Genomic DNA, 20,447 nt, shown 5'->3' with positions numbered 1-20,447 from the left:
CTCCATTACTGACAGCTTCTGCTCAAAGAAAGAAAGAAAAAAGGTTAACTCAAGATGAATTGATTTCAAATAGAAATGAATACCCCATATGAAGAAAAAATGAAGGAATTCAGTGTTTGGCTAAAATAAATGTGAATACAAATCCAGGATTGTTCTGGTTTGTTTAAAGTAATATTTAACCAGCTCTGAGACTGAAATAACAATCATGCCAGAAATAAAGTAATTTCGTTTTACACATGTAACTCCATCATTTTATAATCTGCAAAGCAGCAGCAAGTCAGCTCTAGTGCCACTTTCTATGGATGGTATTCAAAAAAACCCAAAAACCACCCTTAAGGAGAGGAGCTGCCTGCATTACTGATTCTCATCAGCAGGACAGCTCAGTATTTAAATAATAACTGTGAACACCACCACGTAGTGTTACCCCATGATGTGGAGACTGAGAGAGTGGCCAAGCCTTGGAGCAGACCAGGATCTGACAATCTGCAGGACAGGCTGGAGTTCAGTATCAGCTCGGACAAGAACTGAAATCTTCCTTCTGTCCTCCAGCACCTCCTCTGGCATGTGCCTCCTGCTGTCCTTCCCAGCTGGGACACAGGAACTCTCCCTCTTCTTCCTTTGCACCAGCTTCATCAAGGAAACTCTTTTCCTCAGTTTCTTTACCTCCACCTCTCCTCAGAACAGTCACTGTGGATGTTCTAGTGTGGGACAGAGATGATCAGTTCCCTGGGAGGAAATTGCTGCTGCCTCACCACCACTGCAGCAGCAGGTTTGCAGAGCTCACAGAAGCTCATGCTGTGCTCCCACAGATTTCTTGTCATCTCCTGGAAGGGCCAGGGGTCACAAAGCCAAACTGACAGCTTGCTGTTGTAGAGAAAACCCAAAGCTACACTCAGGCAAAACCACACTGCCAGGTAAACTTTATTTATAAACATACAAACTCCTGAATGACTGTGCTGAAAGCACCAGGACCACAGGCCCCAAAGACAGATCAACACATCTTCAATGAGTATTACAAGGACAACTGTTGCAAACATCATCCATGCTTCTCTCCCTCTCCTTTAAAGGGAAAACACAGCTGAGTGTGAATTCCCCATGGCAAAGTTCTGCATGATCTGTATCCTCCATCAGGAGACAAGTTGCTGGCTGAGCTGAAAGTTTGGCTGTGCAGTGTTCAGAGCTCCTGGTCCAGCAGTTTTATTGTCACAGTGCTCAGCTGATGTAATTTAATGAGGATCATGATTTAATTCCTGCCAGGGAAGCTGACTATCTCCTCCAGATTGTAGGAGGAATACTTTACAAGGGACATGTAAAAACTGGGAAAAACCAGAACCCATCTTCCTTCCAATATGACACACTAAAGCAAACAGTCTCAATATCCTATGCTAAAATTACATTCTTTGCTATTGCTTTTTGGCATGTCCTTCCCATTACCTCCCAAAGATAATTCCTATCAGGAAGATCCCTTATCTACCTCCCACTCCATCCAGCCCAGTGGAGTTGGACTGTCCCCACCCTGCCACAGCAGCTGATATTTCCTGCACTGAATCCTGGCCTTTAGAAGCTGTAACCACCTCTGGCTGATCAGATCAGCTTACACCACTGGTGTGAAGTCAGTTTTTCTTTGCTTCTTTCTCCTCAAGAGGCCAGGAAACCTGAATGTGATATGGCTCCAGCTCTTCTGGAGTGACATAGTCTGGAGCATTGCCCATCAGGTCTCGTCCCCTGAAGGATTTTGGAAAGGCAATCACATCCCGGATACTTGGAGCGTCAACAATGAGAGAGATCAGCCTGTCAAGTCCTACAAGCAGAAAACAAATTGGTCAAACATTTGAGTTATGGCTCTGTATTACCTCCCCTGAGTCAGAAAAATCAGAAAGATTGAGGAGGTAATATCACTGAGCTTGAAGAAAAAGAGTGAAGCAAGAAGCAAGTAAGGGAGGAAAAAAATTAATCTCAGCTGGTAGCAGAGAAAGAGATTTGCCTCGAGAGCAGAAATGTCTACCAAAATAAAGCTTTTCAATATTGCAGGAAGCTCTGTAACACACTAAGGGCTTACAAACACAGCATAACAAAACTTGGGCAGCTGAATGGCAGAACACTGGCAGGGCTCTGCTTTACAACTCAGGGCTCTGCATCAAGCAGTTTGGAAGGATTACAACTACTGAGAATTCAAGAGGAACAAAAGGCTCTGGGTGACTGGATGGAGGAAGTCAAACTGCAAGACCCCAGGTTAAAAAGATAACTTCATTCTTTGTAGGCTTTTTTATTTTGGTGAGTGTAGGGAGGGTGTTGTTGGTTGGTTGGGTTTTTTCCCCCTCTTTCTTTAAAGCATGAACTTGCATTGTTCTAGGGAAAAAACCAAACCCCTACATTTTCTAAACTAATGAGCAAAACAGGTGAGGAGAGAAGGGAAGTGAGATGGCAGCAGAGGGGAAGGGTGTGAAACACAAAGTGCCATTTCTGTCCCATGTCTCCAGGCAGGCAGCACAGGGATCCTGCTCTGGCTGCACAGGAGTGGGAACAAAGCTGACTCAACCTCACTGAATACAGGGTTTGCAGATCAGCAGGTAAGGACCATCCTTAGAGCCACCAATGTCCTTGCTTAAGACCTAAACCCCACTGTGACTCTGGAGAGGAACAGCCCAACTTTCTGCTCTTGGTGACCAGACCTCTGTTTCTTTTCACAAAGCTGCTGCAGAGATGGAAGCAGCAAGGCTTTTCCTAACAACCATGAGCCTTGTTCCCTGGATCTAGTATTAAAAAAACCCACCAAACAAAAAAAAAAAAAATCCCACTGAAGACCTGCATCTGTAGAACTACAGATCACTTACCTAAAGCAATTCCTCCATGAGGTGGAGCTCCAAATTCCAAAGCCTCAATCAGATGGGAAAGCACCTCAGAGTCCTCCTGCAAAATCACATTAAGAGGTGTCACTGGACAAGCAATGCTCCTCCTGTTAGCAACACAAGATGAAGTTACAATGAAAGCATCCATTGCTCAGGGCTAGGAGTTATGTCTTTATCTGAGAAGATGAGTGTTTCTTTCAAACTATGTAATTAATATTTCAATTAATCTGTGCTTTTAAATCTCCAAGAGATCATTAGAGGCATCTGTAGGTGTTACCTTCAGCACTTTCTCCAGCACAAAACGCTGCTGTTCTGCACTGTGAATTCTGATGGAGCCACCTCCAACCTCATTGCCATTTAGCACAAGGTCGTAGTGCTGGCTACGGACCTGCAGAGAGACAGGGACAGGCACTCTGTGAGGCTGGCCCACAGCTGCACCTAGAAACAACCTGCACAGAGATTCAAAGACACTGGGAATGAAGCCCTGGAAGGTGTAAAACTGCTCTCTCAGGGGTACATTGCAGTTCAGGTGTCAGTCCTGCTGGAGGTATGGCGTGCCTCTGACTGATGTGGGAGGAGAACAAATCCTTTTGAAAGGTTTATCAAACCTGAAGCAAATGAGATAGGTCAGAATATAAGATTTTGGTTTTCTGTCAGCTCCTTTTGCTGGGGCACATGTGAATATTTGCTATTTGCAGTAATCAGGAAGCCATCTCTTCCAGACACATACAAGATCATAGAATCACACTAGGTTGGGAGGGACCTTAAAGATCCTCTAGTTCCAACCCTCTGCCATGGGCAGGGACCCCTTCCTCTACCCCAGGTTGCCCCAAGCCCTGCCAGCCTGGCCTTGAACACTGCCAGGGATGGGGCAGCCACAGCTGCTCTTGGCAATCTGTGCCAGTGCCTCACAGGGAAGATTTTTATCCTGATACCAATCTAAGTCTACCCTCTTTCAGTTTAAAACCATTTCCACTTGTCCTATCACTGCTTGCCCCTGCAAAATATCCCTCTCCAGCTCTCTTGTAGCCTCTTTAGGCACTGGAAAGGACTCCAATGTTGCTCCTGAGCCTTCTCTTCTCCAGGATGAACAACCTCAGCTCCTTCAGCCTTAACTCACAGCAGAAGTGCTCCAACCCCTTGATCATCTTAGCAGTCACCTCTGGACTCATTCCAACATATCTACATCTTCCTTGTGCAGTCAGTCCCATGAAACATCTCTTTTTACACTAAACCCAGCTGCTGCTACCCTGGTTTTCCATGTAAAAGAGCCAGCACGGCAGGCATGAAGCTGGTTACCTTTGTGGGATCAGAATACAGGAGGCTGACATCTGAAGGATGAGGGGCAGTGAAGGGGTGATGAGCAGATTCCAGCTCAGTGGGATTCTCAGCCTTGGGGAGGAAGAGGGGGAAATCCACCACCCAGAGGAAGTGAAAGGCTGTGGGATCACGGAGTGCCAGCCCAGCTGCCTCCAGGAGGTTGGCACTCAACAAGCGCAAGGCTCCTAAGGCAGAGCACTGCAACAGAGAGAAGGGAGAGGTCAGCCAGGGTGGTTTCACCATCAGGAATTCACTCAAACACCCACCAGGCAGAGTGTTCCATGAAGGAAGTACCACAGACAGCATCAGCTGGAATGCATTGCTGCCTTGAACACTTTAGCCTCATATTCTGAAACGTATCACCTTCCTACCAAGGCAGCAGCAACACCAGGGTTTGATAGACACCAAGTAAGGAGCTTGGAAGTTCGTGTTTTTCCAGCTATTTCATCTTCAGAACTTTCTCAGACTAACCTGGATTAACTGGGGGACCACATGTAAGATCCACACTTTGCAGACTGAGAAATGAAGGCACAGAAGTGAATACAACAAAATGTTGGCTATTGAGCAAAGTGTGACACTTTATAATAAAACAATGCTTTGTTTTATTGTTTTATTTCTCTCTGCTCTTGCCAGTAACATCTGCTGGCAAGAATAGAGAGAAGGGTGGAAACAGAATCTCTCACCATTGCTGCTAATAAGTCATGCACTTGTGGGAGACACAATTACCTAGTTGACCTCATTTTCCAATCTGTTTGATGCTTCAAAAATGAAGTTAAAAAAAAAGAAGGCACTGATTTGTTGCAGGGTTTTTTACATTTCAGGCTTCATTTAAGTTACAAGTCCTGCCTAGAATTTGAATGGGGGCCATGAAAGTAATAGGCACATTTCATGCTTTATCTGCTGTTGCTATAGCTGCCGTTCCAGAGAAAGAGAAAATTAAACGATGACCTATTTTAATAATAAGAAGAATCAGACTGAGGTCAGATAACATCAAAACCATCATCAGCAACATTCAACTCACAGAGCCACCCAAGAAAAGCCTCCTACCACTTGCTTGTGCTCTCCAGCTGCCAGCAGCACCACATCACCCTCCTGTATCTTCAGTGCTTGGATGAGCTCTGACTGCTCCTTCTCACTGAGGAACTTGGTAAGCAGAGATTTCAAGCTTCCATCAGGTCTGCAGATAATTTCCATGATTTCCTGGAGAAAGGTTAAGGGTATGTTCAGTGCAGTGCTGCCCTCTCTTGACTTGAAGCATTACATGCTCAGGCTCTCTCAGCTATTAAAAACTGCTCTCCTACCTCCCTCTGCCTTTATCACACTTTGTCACTCACCATTCTCAAAGCCTCAGGAGAGTTTCTGTCTCACCTGGTTAAACTGGGATTTTGCAGACTCCTTCAATGATCCCAAGTCTTTATTTGTGAGATACCTCTAGGGAAAGAGCAAGAGAAGACACAGCAAAGATCAGCTTGGAAAACTTGACTAGATATCAAATCTACTGATTAAGCTGTTGCAAACATCTCAATTCTTTTGTTTCCAGTTCAAGTTCTTATGAAGGCTGTGGAACAGGACAGGGTCCTTAGCACTGGGCTGGGTGTCTGCTCTGAGGGCTTCTTTCAGGAAAAGACCCCTCCAGATCTACACATTTTTTCCCCCTCTCACAAATAAATGTATCTGGTCAGCAGGGTCAGGTCACTGCCTCCAGCCTGAAGAAACAAGGCTACACCATCACACTGTGGATGGGGAATGCAGAGCTCAAACTGGAGGAAGAACAGAGAAAAAACAACTGGGCTGACTCTTGCATGCAAAGCCATGCAGTAAATGAGGAGCTGCATCACGATCTTGATTATTTTTCAGCTACTCCAGTGTTTAGGGTGGGTCTAGATGACATTTTTGCGTTGCTCTAACAAACACATCTGTGCCCTCTCGTGGGAAGCCACTAACTTGCACTTTGTGCCAAACTGAAAGGAATCCCAAAGGAAACCATGGCCACAAAGCCCTGCTCCCCAGATAAAACTCAGTTTTTAGAGGACTTGTTTTTTCCATACTACCCAAGCTACAAAGATGTCTACAGCCAGAATTAAATCTGTTTCCTTGCCAAAATGCAGGACTGTGTCAAAAGTCTTCCACATCTATTATAAACTTTGATTTTGGTCCATGACAAGACACAAATTGTACCCAAAAATGCAGCTAAAGCAAACAAGAGAAGGACATGGAACCATCTGATCCTTCTCTGCCTATCCCAGAGCTGTGCCATGCCCAGCCCCTAACCAGGACAAATCTCCTGTCACAAGGCATAATTTATTATTGAGATGCACATCAAAAAGCTGACAGAAAGCAAGGTGATACCTGAGAGGGTTCCCTATCCTCATGAGATCTTGCAGCTCTGTTGTTTTCCTCCTCTTCCTAAGAATAAAATACTCTTCCTGTTCCCTTTTTATTCTAACACCACTCAGCCCCACCTAACACGGAATACAACCAATCCCAAGCTCCCTTAAGAACACCAGAAATAGCAAGGAACATTTCCATACCAACAAAGGAATTCAAATTAGCATTTTATTTATTCCACACAAACCATAAACAGGATGTAAGAGCATCACTTACCACTCCCTGAGGGATACAAATGGCTCTGATGGAGCCATGTGGGTAACTGAGGGCATTCTGCACAAAATGAATGTTTGATCCTCGTAAAACCTCACTGACATCCACAATCTGACAAAGGAGAGAGCACAGGAAAAAGCACTGCTGGTAGGAATACAAAGCAAAAATTCCTGCATCCGTGTCTTAACACCTTCAACACTATTCCCTTTTTGAAGATTTTGCTTTTAAAATAGTCAAGATACGTTGCTCCCTACATCACCTTTAAAATCAAGTTTTATTAGAACATATATTTTTCAGTCAACTGATTAAATCCTCACTTTTACAGCAGCAACAACGGAACAGGCACCTTGGGTAAATTACAGCACTCAAAACTCCAGCCAACCATGTGTCCATGATCCAAAGGTTATTAAAACACTGACTGAAAGGAAAAGCTGCAAGCTTTCAATGGGCAAATCCTCACCTTCATCCCAAAGCGAGTGTCTGGTTTATCAGTCCCATATTCAGCCAGTGCCTCCTCATAAGTCATGGAAGGGAAAGGAGTCACAATGGAGCCTCTTTCCTCAGGCCAGGAATGTTGCAGGAGGCCCTCTATGAGCCTCTGGATCCCAGCTTGATCTATAAATGACATCTCTATATCTATCTTAAAACAGAGAACAAGGGGGGGAATTCCACATTAGCTACAGGTTGTGCTTTCACGGTGCTTCTTGTGAGTACATAGCCAGCAGAACAAGAAACAATACACAAAATGACATCACAGCATGACTGCATTAGGCCAGGAATGTGTTTAGGATCACCCTCCAGGCTGATGACTCAGCCAACAACCTCCTCAGAGAGTGAATGAGGTAAGGATGACAAGGACATAGAAGCGGCCTTGAGTGAACCAGGCTAACTCAGCCTGGGATTTCAAGGCTGAGGAATGGGATGTCTGCCCTAGCAGGACAGGAGGAGATTGTATCATCATAGTAAAATCACTGCTGCAGCGCAATTCCCACATCTGCACCTGAGGCACTGCAGCAGCCAAGGACAGGAACCACGCACTCATCCCACACCAATTTCCAAGGCTGTGCCAGTGAAACACACACCAAAGCAGCACCAGACTGGCACAGAATAAGCCTGCAGAAGGGAAAACAGCTCTGAGCCACTTGGGGTGAGAAGCAGCAGCAAGGCAGCAGAGGCTGGTGATTACCTGGGTGAATTCTGGCTGCCTGTCAGGCCGTGACCCCTCGTCCCGGTAGCAGCGAGCGACCTGGAAGTACCTGCAGTGACACTGTGACTTAGACCATGATTTAAAGTATCCTCAACTCAACTGTGGCTATAGAACTGAGCACACAAAGAGAAGGAAAAAAAGAAGTAAACCAGAAAGAGAGGGCTTTGCTCCCACAGCAGATGATCTTTGTTCCCATCCCTTCAAAAGAATGGAATCATAACAAGCAGTATCCATCTCCATATCTTCCAGAGGCACTGGAGACTGCCAGGTGAGCTGTCCCCCAAGGGCAGCACACTCAGCTCTTTATTCCACCTTCACTCCACTCCAGGACTCTCATAACAGCCATGCAAAGCTCTCAGACAAACCTGGCCTGCAGTTCACTGTGTGAACAATTGTCTGTCTCCCCGTTCATCCATTTGATTTGGAGAAGTAAGCCCAATTAAAAGCTTTGCACTTGGGCACCCTGACATGCTTTTCCTTGTCGCAGTCATGCTCAGCTGCCCAGCCTCACCTCAATTAATTCTGTAGGTTACTCCTGGAGCAGCTTTCATCACACATTAAATCTTCTGCCCTTCAGGAAGGCTCTGCTTCAGATCAGGTTTGCATTTAACACAGCAGTAAAGATTTCAGCTTTCCAGAAGGATACATTTCATCTGACTGTAAAGTCTTAAATACTTAAGGATCTCTCTTCAAGACACAAATCCTTGCCAGTGAGGTTTTTTGGAAAGTTTCTAAACTTCAAAGATAAAGCAATCAAACCCTAGACAGAACATGCAGAGAACAGGAGTTCAAGAAACTCTTACCTGTCCAGGCCTCCAACCATGAGGAGCTGCTTGAACTGCTGAGGACTCTGTGGCAGAGAGTAGAACTTGCCTGCTTCCCTCGAGGGCACAAGGAATTCTTTGGCTCCCTGGCATCAGAAAGAAAATTTACAGAGTTCAGCAAGTAAGTGGCCCCAATTCCTAACAGAGCAAGGGGAAAGGACCTACTTCTCCCATTATGAAATCCCACATGTGAGGAAATGGTTGTTTACACATTACACTTCATATCTGTTAAGCAACTTGGTCCAAAATATCTGAAAGGAGAATTCTCTACCTTCTTCTCTGAGAGCCTAATGCATAATAGACCATCCAAGACTGGGGTTTAAATGCAAGAACTCCAGGGTAGCTGCATCAACAATTCCTCAGCTACAGCTCTCTTCTCTCTGACTATTTTTGAAATGAAAGAAATGAATATAAGATCAGAAATTTAATTTACTTGAGTATGATCTCTACAATAACCTACTGGTTAAGAGATAAATGCTGAAAAGACAGTGCTTTCAAATTTTTTGGGTTTATAATCCCAGGGTAGACTTGCATTCAACATGTGCTCTACAAGGCAGAAGCTTATCTTGTTTGAAGGTTCAAAATTAAGACATGAATTATCATCTCTCCCCTTTATCTCCCTCTACGTTTAAAAGAATTTGGGGAGGATATCAGAAGTTTCACAAGCTGTTATTTAGCAAGGGAAAAGCAACAAATACTGAGTGGCAACTGGAAATGATTCAGCCCTGACTGTGCAGCTGTAGGAGGCCAAAAAGCATCACATACATACCCCTGGCGTTCTTTTAAACAGAGTTGGAGTTTCTACATCCACGAACCCTGGGGAACAAACACAGAATATGCTGAGAGGAGGGAGAACTAACATGACAGAGTAGGCTAGAGTAGGGTTAGTCAGCAAAATATCAGGTCGTGCAGCACACCATGGAGCCTCTCCAAAACCAGCACACTTTACTACTTCTAATAATTATTCCTGTAATGACAGATCTAAAGGCTCTGAGCTACTCTGATGTCCTGCCAGAACTGTTGATGACAGGACTCCAAACAGGCTGAAAATGTGTTAATTCTCTATCTATTCTAAACCAAGCACTGATTTTCCAAAATGCACATCCTGATTTTAAGAGAAGCAAAAGCCCTAAACAAAATCCATCCCTCTGACATGCCTCAACTGGGTGACCAAAAGAGGGCAACTACCTGCAAAGTGTATTTTCTCATTGGAAACAGCTAATTTGAAACAGGCTGCTCAGAGCTTCATCCAGCCTAGCCTTGAACACTTCCAGGGATGGGGCAGCCACAACTTTTGTGGGCAGCTTCTTCAGGCCTGATGAAGAAGTAGCACCCACCCCACCATAAGCAGACATTTTCTTATTAAGTGTGACCAGTTTGGAGCAGCAAGTTGGTTAGGAATCTCTGCCAGCACAAGGAAAAAGCAGCAGGGAGAGCTGGAATGTCTTGAATTTGTGAGGGTCCCAAGGACGAGGTGAGAGATGAGAATCTGACCCCATGTTCTCAGAAGGCATATTATTGTATTATATTATATTATATTATATTATATTATATTATATTATATTATATTATATTATATTATATTATATTATATTATATTATATTATATTATATTATATTATATTATACTAAAACTATACTAAAAAAAGGATATAGATAGAAGGCTTAACAAGAATGAGAATGAAAAACTCATGACTGACTCCTCAGAGTCAGTTGATGACAGAGGACTCCAAACAGGCTGAAAATGTAATTCTCCATCTGAAATGTTAATTCTCTTGACACAGATGATGGTGATTGGTCATTAATTAAAAACAATTCACATGAAACCAATCAAACATACACCTGTTGCATAAACGATCTCCAGCCAAATTCCAAAGCAGCAAAACAGGGAGAAGCAAATGAGATAATATTGTTTTTTCTCTGAGGCTTCCATTTTCCCAGGAGAAGCAATCCTGGTGAGGGGATTTTTCAGAAGACATGACAGTGGCAGGAATGTTTGCTGCTCCAAGCAGCTCCCTCACCATGCAGGTTGCAGAGGTACTCGCGCATCCTCATCACCACGCGGGAGCGCAGCCGCAGCACCCACTGCAGCCGGGAGCTGCGCAGGTCCAGGTACCGATACTGCATCCGCAGCGCCTCCGACTTCTGGGGACGAGAGAGGGGCGGGGTTAAGGACAAAATTCAAACTGCATGGCCAGTGAAGGGATCCTAAAGCCACAGAGAAAAAGGAGAAGATAAATAAACGGTGATGCTCGGTTGCCGCAATGCGCCCGTTACGCACAACCTACACAAATATGGCAATTGCTTGGAAAAAAACCCAAAGTGCCCACAGAAGCTGGGGCTGCCCCATCCCTGGAAGCGTTCAAGGCCAGGCTGGGTGAAGCTCTGAGCAACCCGACCCATGGCAGTGGGTTTGGAAAAGGATGATCTGTAAGGTTCCTTCAAACCCAAAACATTCTGGGGTTCCACGAATCAAATAAAACAGCCCCATTTCAAACTCAAAAACCCAGCATAGCCCTATGTTGAAGATGGCAATGCAAGATGTTTTCAGTTACCATCTATATGGTAATTGAAAACATTTGTCTTTGTCAAGTGGGCAGTTTGCTTTATCTCTCTCTTTGAGTGACCACATTCACACCTCCCTGGGGAGGGGACATTGCTGATAACAGACTATTGAATGTCACTGCATGGCTGATAAGAACTACAGTATCCCATTGGGAGATATGAGCCCAGAGGGAGGAGCCAAGCATTCCTGCCTGGATACAATCTGAGGTTTCAAACATTCCTACGTGGATACAATCTGAGGTTTCAAGCACTGCTACCCAGATATAATCCCGAGGTTCTGAGACACCAGCACGGCTTCTCCACTGGATTCCCCAGAGGAACAGCAGCTGTCTCTCCTTCCCCTGGATCTTCAGAGGAAGAATCCATCCTTCTCTACAGATCCCTGCTCCAACAGAACCACCCCTGACACTGCAGGAGGACTGCAGCCACATTTCCAATGGGACTGCCACCAACACCCTGACCCACAGGGTGTCAGGCTGGGTTCTGACTCTGTCAGTGTTGTTCTGGTGTACTGCATTGTTTATTTTATTCTTTATTTTTTCTTCTCTATTAAAGAACTGTTATTTCCTGCTCACATATTTTTGCCTGAGAGCCCCTTAATTTAAAATTTATAGCAATTGGGAGATGTGGGGAGGGTTTACATTCTCCATTTCAGGGGAGGCTCCTGCCTTCCTTAGCAGATTCCTATCTTTCCAAACCAAGACACCCCATTTCTTTCACTCTTTCCTTTGCCATCAGTGCTTCCAGAAATCTGGAATCATTCAAGCCCTGTTTTCTGCTTAGCTCTAATTGGAAATAAATCCTCCCAGCAAACAAACACCACCTCTGTTTTAAATACCATCATTCCTCCCAAGTGAAGTGGGAAGAACCAGACACAGCTCTCAGATGTTTTACTATCACCCTGGGCAAATTCCCAATTTAGTGAAAAGCCGCCACTTTGATAAGAAAAACACACCTTGATAAAATCCTTGATTTCAAAAGGCAGCTTCTTGCAGGAGTTTAGGATCTCTGCAGTCTCTGCCTTCACTTCAATATCCCCTGTTGGCATTTTCTAGAACAAAAAGGCAAAAAAATTAAAACTCAAAACAGTTCGACAAAGGTATTTCACAGATGCTCAAAGGGGAAAAAAAAAACCAATGTGATTACCCTCCCTGCCTTCTAACACAGAGTATAAATCAGAGAGTTTCTCCCAAGGACAGATTTCTTCTAGGTTTCCCTTCTGTTCAGAGAAACACAAGCCACCTCACCAAAGATGGCAGCTTCTTTCCCAGTAGCATACTGGTCAATAAACAGCAAAACCACACAGTGTAGGTTTCATTGAACATGAGCAAAAGCAGCCCTTAATATGAGTCAAAAAAAGGCAAATTAGAGGAACTTCTCAGAACTTCCAGTTCTAAACACCAATTCTCAGAACTGGTCTTCTTTTGACTCCATCCCCAGGGAGGACAGGCAGCTCCCCTCACGTAGCACTGAGGCACAGCAAAGTTCACTTGATCCTGCAGGACTTCCACTATTTAGCAAGGGAAAGGACACACAACCTTCCCAAAACAAAGAAATTAATAAAAGAAATAAAGGCATTGCTTGAAGCCTGCATTTTAAGTGGATATCTAAAAGATAGAGCTATAAGGAGCTATGATCATAAATACAATCCTCTTTTTAGACCTGCCAGTTATATGCACAGTCCTGAAAGATCAGTCTATAGCTGATTACAATGACAGCTGAGGAATGCAGAACATTAAAAAATTATTCAACCTCTGTTCCCTATACAGAGGATTTTCCTACAGTAGAATATTCCTATTCTGCTGGGAGACCAGCAGAATCAATAAACAGGTGGAACTCGACACGACAATATTTATTTTCAAGCAAAAGCAATTCCCACCACACTCTGAAAGCCTGGAAAAGCCAGCTTTATCCTTGCAAAGGGCTGGGATCCAGTTTAATTTGTGTGTGCCTGTAATGTGCTCTGAGATTCTCCTGTTATCTGACACAGTGTGAGGTGACATCAGTGCTATCTGAGGATGGGCTGTCACACAAGCAGAATCTGTGACAATGCTCTGACACAAAGCCCACCATAATCCCACCATCCAGAGGTGTTTCCTTCAAGGAATAAAAACTCTGGGAGTCCCCCTGACCCCATCCTCACCGGATTCTCCTGCCCCTGGGGCCGGGGGGACACTGTCCCGGTGACTCTGACCACAGACTCCAGTGGGGCATTGGACAGCAGCTCCTTCACGTGGGAATGTGCCTGCAGGGAGAGGATACAACCTCAGAGGAACTCAAAGAACAGCACAAAGGCACTGAGGCCAAGCAATTAAACCCAAAATCATTCTTAAGGCAGGGGGAACTGATGCTTCTGTTGCAGGGTCAGGTCAGGGCTCTCACGACACCGCAATCTATTTGTGACTCAGAGCACTCAGTTTGGCAAAGTGGCTGCTGAAGCCAAGCTACCAAAGGAAAAATAAAAACACAGATTCATGTTTTGGTAGCACTTACCTCATCCTGAGGAATGATGACCTGGGTGAGTCCCTGGAAATCCCTCAAAACCAGAAACAGGCCTTGTCTGATCCATGAAAAGCACAAAAGGAAGAACATTTTATTCACAGATTTGGTAGTTTCTGCTTTTTAAAGCATATGGCAACCGGCTACACTTTCAGTACCTTGCAACTCATCCCAAAGCACTCACAAGTACTGAATGATGGACACCTTTCCCACACCTGAACAATTCATTTCACCTTGTGATCAGCCTCACACAACATACAAATAGCCAGGAGAAGCAGAATTTTAACTTGAGCTTTCATGCATACAGAGCTGGGGTTCTGGACATGTGAACTTTCCTGCTGGGAAACATCATTCAGCTAAAAACAAATGAGCAAAAAACCCTAAAGTTCATGTGGAATAAAAACAACAACAACAAAATCCAATAAGTCAAGAAGGGGAACACTCGTCCCATAAAAAGTTCCACATGAACAATCCACACTGCCAGCCCCAGAGCCATAAACCTTGATTTGTTCAAGCTGCAGCAGGGACAGCTGCCACTGTGCTTTATCCATCAAAAAACTGCCCAATGGGACATGCTCTGCTGTCTTTAAAAACAAGATCACCATGACCACATTACAATAATCCTAACTCCTTTTCCTGGGTCCCCATTCACAACTGCTCAAAGATGAGACACTCAGGACCTCCTAAAACCAAAAAACTTTTTAACCCATCACTGGAGAGCAATGCTGGATGAAACACAGCTCAGAGTGGATGTGACAAATAATCATCTCCATTTTCACCATGGTTTGCACTTACCTTTGATATTGAACCCATCCATACAGGGTCACCTTCTGTCCCACGTGAGCAGCACGCAGCTCTCCACATGTGTTGGTCCGAGTGACAAAACTGTTGAAGTCTTAAATAAATTAAAAAAAAAATATATATATTTTATATATATATACATAATCTCTCATAGCTTTTGTAGATGAAACAGAATAAATGGAGTTTTCCCTCCCAATAAAATTTGTACATATATGGAGAAGTTACTTCTTATCTAGATCCGGACTATGTCTATGTCATAAACATGAAATTAAGCTAATCTAAATGTAACTTAAACAGGGATTTTTTTCTGTTTCTCAGTTCATAAAGATACTTGAACATAGCCTTGCTGCAAACTGTTTCCCTGCACATTTTAGGAGCAAGAGAAGCGAAAGTCACAGATCAATCCTAAGGGGTGCTGACAATTCCACATTTAAATCTAGAATCATAGAATAGTTTGGGTTTCCAGGACCTTAAAGCTCATCTCATTCTACCCCCCTGCTATGAGCAGGGACACTTTCCACTATTCCAGGTCGTTCAGAGCCCCATCCAGCCTGGCCTTGGACATTTCCAGGGAATTGGAATTTGCAGCTCCTCTCAGCAGGACCAGGACCTCACCACCCTCACAGGGAAGAATTTCTTCCAATATCCAACCCAAACTTGCCCTCCTTCAGCTCAAAGCCATTCCCCCTTGTCCTGCCACTGCAGTTCCTAGCGGTGACACAGCAGAACAGGGCTTAACAAACCAAGAATTCAACACACACGGAGGACACTCACCATGGAGGTGTAAATTTATTAGCTCCTGCCTGAAACAACTGGAAGAAGGCCTCAACAATGGTTACAGAAAGGTTTGCACAGACCCCCGTGTGCCTGTAATTATGGCCTAACTCATAGATCCATTCACAACCCCTTACACAATGTGCAAGAGGCTCGGTTTGCAAGGAGAAGCCTGAAGGATACCAATACCTGGTCTTATATAAATAATTCTTCATGATCGCTTTTAGAATTAGAAGAGATTTACAAGACACTTAGTAAACTGATACAGGGAAAATAACTTGTGATATTAATCGATTCTGGGGACTATCCTGACCTGTACCCCGGGAGAAAAAGGACCCAAACCTCGAGGGGACGGGACCAGCGCTCCTCCTCACCTGGAGCCGCAGGTGCGGCGGCAGCGGCCGCCCGGTGCAGCGCTCGCACCAGCAGCCGGGGCAGCGCCATCCCCAGCCGCCCCTCAGCCTGAAACACGGGGAGGAGCGCCGCGGATCTGCGCGAAGCGAAAAACGTGAGCTCCGGAGGGGAAAAAAGGGAAACCAGGGCCGCCTCCTTCCCTCAGCGCCGCCCGCCCCAAAGATGGCGGAGGGGCGCGCCCCCGGCGCTGGGGCCGACGGGAAGAAGTTCGAACGGCGGAGGCGGGCGGGTCGAGGCGAGCGGAGGCGCGGGCGGGCCGAGGGGCGCGGGCGGGCGCCGCGGCCGGCGGGTCGAGGCGCGCGGGCGCCGCGGCGGGCGTCATGGCGGAGGAAGCGCCCGAGGACGGCGCGGCGCGGACCCTGCCCAGCCTCAGGCGGCTCTCCCGGGCTCTGCCCTTCGGACGGAGCCATGGCCGCCTCATTGTGCCAGCGCTGTGCTCTCAGGTACGGGGAGGCACGGGTGGTGGCACCTTCGTGTTCCCTCCGTGTCCCCGCAGCCGCGCTGCGTCGCGCGGGAAAGTCAAACTTGAACCTTATTCCTTCTGTTTTGTTTCCCCGCTAGGAAAAGGCTGACCCGCAGAAAACAGCGTTCCTGCTGCGGAAAGCCTGGACGCTGTACAGCGTGACCCCTCTGTACGGCTTCCGCCGCGCCCGCCTCAGGGACTACGCGCGGCTGCTGGGCGCCTTCATCGCCGCCGAGAAGCAGAAGGGGCTGGCGGTGGAGGTGGGCGTCGAGCTGGACATCAAGGTGGCCCTGTCCAGCCTTGCCGACATCAGGGGCAGCGAGCTGGACCAGGCTGCCCTCCTCGTGCAGGTGAGGGCGCTGGTTTTGTTCTGATGGAACGCTCTGTCTTGAAAGGAAGCCCCGAAGTTAAACCCTAGCTGTGTGGAATAGCTAGTGGGGCATCCACTGTGGTTTAATGAAACTGAATCGTGTCTATTTTTAAGTGAAACTGAACATTTATAGGCTTAAGCTGTGCCAGGGCAGGTTTAGGTTGGACATTAGGAAGAATTTCTTTACAGAAAGGATGATTAGACATTGGAATTGGCTGCCCTGGGAGGTGGTGGAGTCACTGTCCCTAGAGGTGTTTAAGTTAAGACTGGATGTGACACAGTCAAAAGCCTGGTCTAATGACAAGGTTGAGCTTGGTCACAGGCTGGACTTGATGGCCTCAGAGGTCTTTTTCAGCCTAATTGATTCTGTGATCTCCTCTAAGCAATGCATACAATAAAGAGCAAGTTTGAGTTCAACTTTTTAATAGCATCTATATAGTTAAACAGCAGCAATATCTATCTATATTATACAGTACAACTATACATAGCAATCTCTGTCTGATGTTTTAGCTCAGCAATTTACTGCCAGGACTTGGATGGGTTATTTTTCTTCCTGGATAAAGCATAATCCCACTTCTTGAGCAGAACTTAATATTTCTGAAATGCTTTGCTTCAAGTGGAATGTGCTACTGAAATGTCAGGTTCATTGTGGCAATGGTTGTAGGATGTACCATGGGAGTTAAGCAGCAGAAACTCAGATCTCAGGACTGTTCCTAAGCAATTTAAAAGTGCTTTTTCTGCTGTTTTCAACATAATTGCATTCAGCTTTTAGAGATGTCATGGATAGACTGAATAATTGTATATGTTTGACGCAAGGCAAAAAAAACCACTTGTAATAAAGTCTTAAAACTTTAAATCACTATCTGTTTTTAGCTGATGAAAAAATAAAAGCCATACTTGCTTTTCAACATTGCAATGCTTCTTCTCCCCATCACAGCTCTCCTCGAGGTCACAAAGCTCCTCCAGGAACTCTGAGGACAAACCCGTGTGGTTGGGCTGGTTCTGCTCCGTGTTTGGAGACGAGCTTTCCGAGAGCGTGCCCGAGCACTTCACCTGCCTGCCCCTGTTCCTGAGCCACGGCGCCGAGAGCTACACGGCCCTGGTGGGCAGCTGGTTCCAGAAGACTTTCGACTGCTGCTTCCGCCGCCTGGCCATCAGCCCCCTGAACCTCAGCTGGATGGTGGCCATGTGGGCTGGCTGCAAGCTGGACAGAGCTGCCTCTGCCGTGGAACTCGTCTTCTCCGTGCCCCGCCTGGCGCAGCCGCTGGATATTTCCTACGCCATCCACCCAGAGGATGCCAAAGCTCTGTGGGACACGGTGCAAAAAACGCCGGGAGAGATCACCCACGAGGAGGTGGATGTCTTCATGGACTGCCTCTATGCTCACTTCCACAGGCACTTCAAGATCCACTTGTCAGCTGCAAAGCTGGTGAAGATTTCCACAGCCATTGCCTCGGCACACTGTGATGGGATTGTAAAGGTGAGGCCCTTAGTTGTTCTAATGCTGGCCAAATTAAACAGCTGTACCTGAAAGTCTCATGGTTCTTTTGCATGATTTCCTACAAGGAATTGTTAAACCCTCAGCTTTTACTAGTCATACTTATCTTTAGAGGTGGGGCAGCTGCCAGTATAGTATTATATTACTGTGTTGCAGCAGAAGATATGTGCCTGGGGCAGAAATAGGTGTATTAGCTGTGGTATGAACAGGAAAGTTTCTTAGGCCATAAAAAAAGTCATTTTGGACTTAAAAAGATCTCAAACTTCACAAAAAGTTCCTAGCTTTCTAGTATTGTAGTTATTAAGACATAGGCAGAAGACTCCTTCACATGTAAACCTTTTCATAAAGGTGCTGGTCTTTCTACAGAGGTTATCTCCAATATCCTTCAAACCTCAGAATATTAATTCTTCAAGCAATACAGTATTTTCTTCTGGGTTAAAGGACAGTTTGTGTAAATGCAGTTGTTTAAATTTACCCTATGATGAGGAGCACATTGCTTGCTTTTATCTGCAATAGCTTAAAATTGCCTGAAACAACTTTTCCTGTTGCAGTTAAGTACACAGAGATATCTCAGGCTTTCTGAAGGGTGCTCCTGTGGAATGTGTGCTGTGTAAATTCAGATATGGCTTTTCATAATGGGACAGGATTCAAGTATTCAAGTCATATTCAGTATGGGAGAAGTAAAGCAACAACAGAGCAGCTGAATAAACACACAGAACACTTGGTAGTTTCCTTCCAAGCAGGGCTTCAGGGTGTGGAAATCTGGCAAATGCAATTGTTGCTTTGACAGGCTTTTTTCTCTTTTTTTTTTTTGCAGATTCTACACAGCCAGTACCTGCCTGGAGTGCTGATGCTACTGACTGAACTTGCAATCTCTCAGATACAGTGAGAGCCATTTCAGTAGCTCTTCATACTCAAAAGGCTTTCTGTTTGGACAGTCTGTGCTGAGAAACCCCCAGGAAACTCACTCCTGCAGCATCTTCTTTCCTCTCATTCTGGCTGACTTTGGACAGACTGTGACTCCAGCACTTGGCTGTGTAATTCCATGCACAGCCAAGTCAAGCAGACATTTGGCCCTGAAGAAGGGCTGCAATGCAAACTTGTGGCAGCTTCCTGAGCAGCTTTGTTTTCTCAGAGTCACTAATTTCATTTATGAGCAGGTATCAGCTCAGAGACAAACAGTGCAAGTTCTTGGTGCAACTCCCTGGCAGGTATTTCTGTTGTTTCTGAGTTGGTTTTCACTGGACAGCATAAGCTATGCAGACCTTGCCTAAACTGTGACTACTCTTGGGCTACCCTAAATGCAAAGTTCAGCACACCTGAGAAAGGATGCATGCTGTACAATCCAGGGCAGAAAAATCCAGGTTTCTAACTCCTTTTTTAGCTTGTTAAGGGTACTTGGTAATGGTGATAATGTTCATTTATGTTCCAATTGGGCATGAAATTGGAGATGAGGCACTTGTCAGCCTGCTGGTCCTCCCAGGCACATTGACAGATAGAAAAGTGTGGATAAACTTGATAGTTAATGGGCTTTGTCCTGATGTTTGTAATCTTGGATGTAATCCTGTAGGCCAGAGAGCTCTCGGTTGGAGCTGTGTGCTAGAATTTGATGTTGGATTCCCTCCCTTCTGAAGCAGGTAAGAGGTCAGAGGGACATTTAAGGAACAGAAAGTAGCACCTGCTGAGAGATTTTTGTAATACAGTACTAAATAAAGAAAATATTTTCCATCTATTTTTTCTTAAGGAAAGACCACCACTGTCTAATTAAATATATCCTTGCATGGAGCTTATTTCCAATTACAGCTTACCTGACCAAACCACCCCTTGTTACTTATTAAATGTTTCTCTGAGCAACAAAATTCCAAGTCTAATTTCTTGCTTCACACTTGTGCAGCACCTCTGGGAGCTGATTTGTACCATGACCTTCTCCTAAAATAGGGGTGCAAGTTTCCTTTCTCTTCCCAGTGTAAAACTGCCTAACACATGACATAACTGCATGCCTAGTTCCCAACCTGTTTCCAGAATTAAGCAAAGAAACATGCACATGGTTTCAGATTCTTTACTAATTGAAGATGGATTTTTTTTGCATGTTAAGGCTGAAGTCTGTAATTCTTACCCTGGTAAAAGCAGCTAAGTGATCTTCTGAAGGTCCTGACAGCTCAGCAGCTACTTAAACTATCACCTCTGGTGCTTTAGTTTCCTTATTAGAAATATCTCAGACAAAGTTTGCTCTCTGGGGTCAGAAGAGCACTGGACAAAGGA

At 45.3% G+C, this 20,447-nt stretch overlaps 2 protein-coding genes across 2 annotated transcripts; one reads left to right on the top strand and one right to left on the bottom strand.

Moving 5' to 3' along the window:
* Positions 1–920: 920 nt before the first annotated feature.
* On the bottom strand, positions 921–16,012 carry DARS2 (aspartyl-tRNA synthetase 2, mitochondrial). The gene is made up of 17 exons (XM_058808595.1): positions 15,815–16,012; positions 14,661–14,760; positions 13,860–13,926; positions 13,510–13,611; positions 12,322–12,417; positions 10,823–10,946; positions 9,571–9,617; positions 8,781–8,887; positions 7,957–8,026; positions 7,231–7,410; positions 6,774–6,881; positions 5,538–5,600; positions 5,217–5,369; positions 4,149–4,367; positions 3,127–3,237; positions 2,835–2,910; positions 921–1,801 (listed from the first exon to the last, which is right to left on the bottom strand). Exons 1-17 carry the CDS (start codon positions 15,882–15,884, stop codon positions 1,614–1,616), a joined length of 1,881 nt encoding a protein of 626 aa, XP_058664578.1. The 5' UTR covers positions 15,885–16,012; the 3' UTR covers positions 921–1,613.
* Positions 16,013–16,153: 141 nt separating this feature from the next.
* On the top strand, positions 16,154–20,177 carry CENPL (centromere protein L). Its single transcript, XM_058808593.1, has 4 exons — positions 16,154–16,297; positions 16,416–16,667; positions 17,625–18,167; positions 19,003–20,177. The coding sequence occupies exons 1-4, from the start codon at positions 16,175–16,177 to the stop codon at positions 19,072–19,074; spliced, it is 990 nt and encodes a 329-aa protein (XP_058664576.1). The 5' UTR covers positions 16,154–16,174; the 3' UTR covers positions 19,075–20,177.
* Positions 20,178–20,447: the final 270 nt, after the last annotated feature.

This window comes from Ammospiza caudacuta, chromosome 7 (genome assembly GCF_027887145.1).
Source record: "Ammospiza caudacuta isolate bAmmCau1 chromosome 7, bAmmCau1.pri, whole genome shotgun sequence".
NCBI lineage: Eukaryota > Metazoa > Chordata > Aves > Passeriformes > Passerellidae > Ammospiza > Ammospiza caudacuta.
This window is presented reverse-complemented; position numbering and strand designations above follow the sequence as displayed.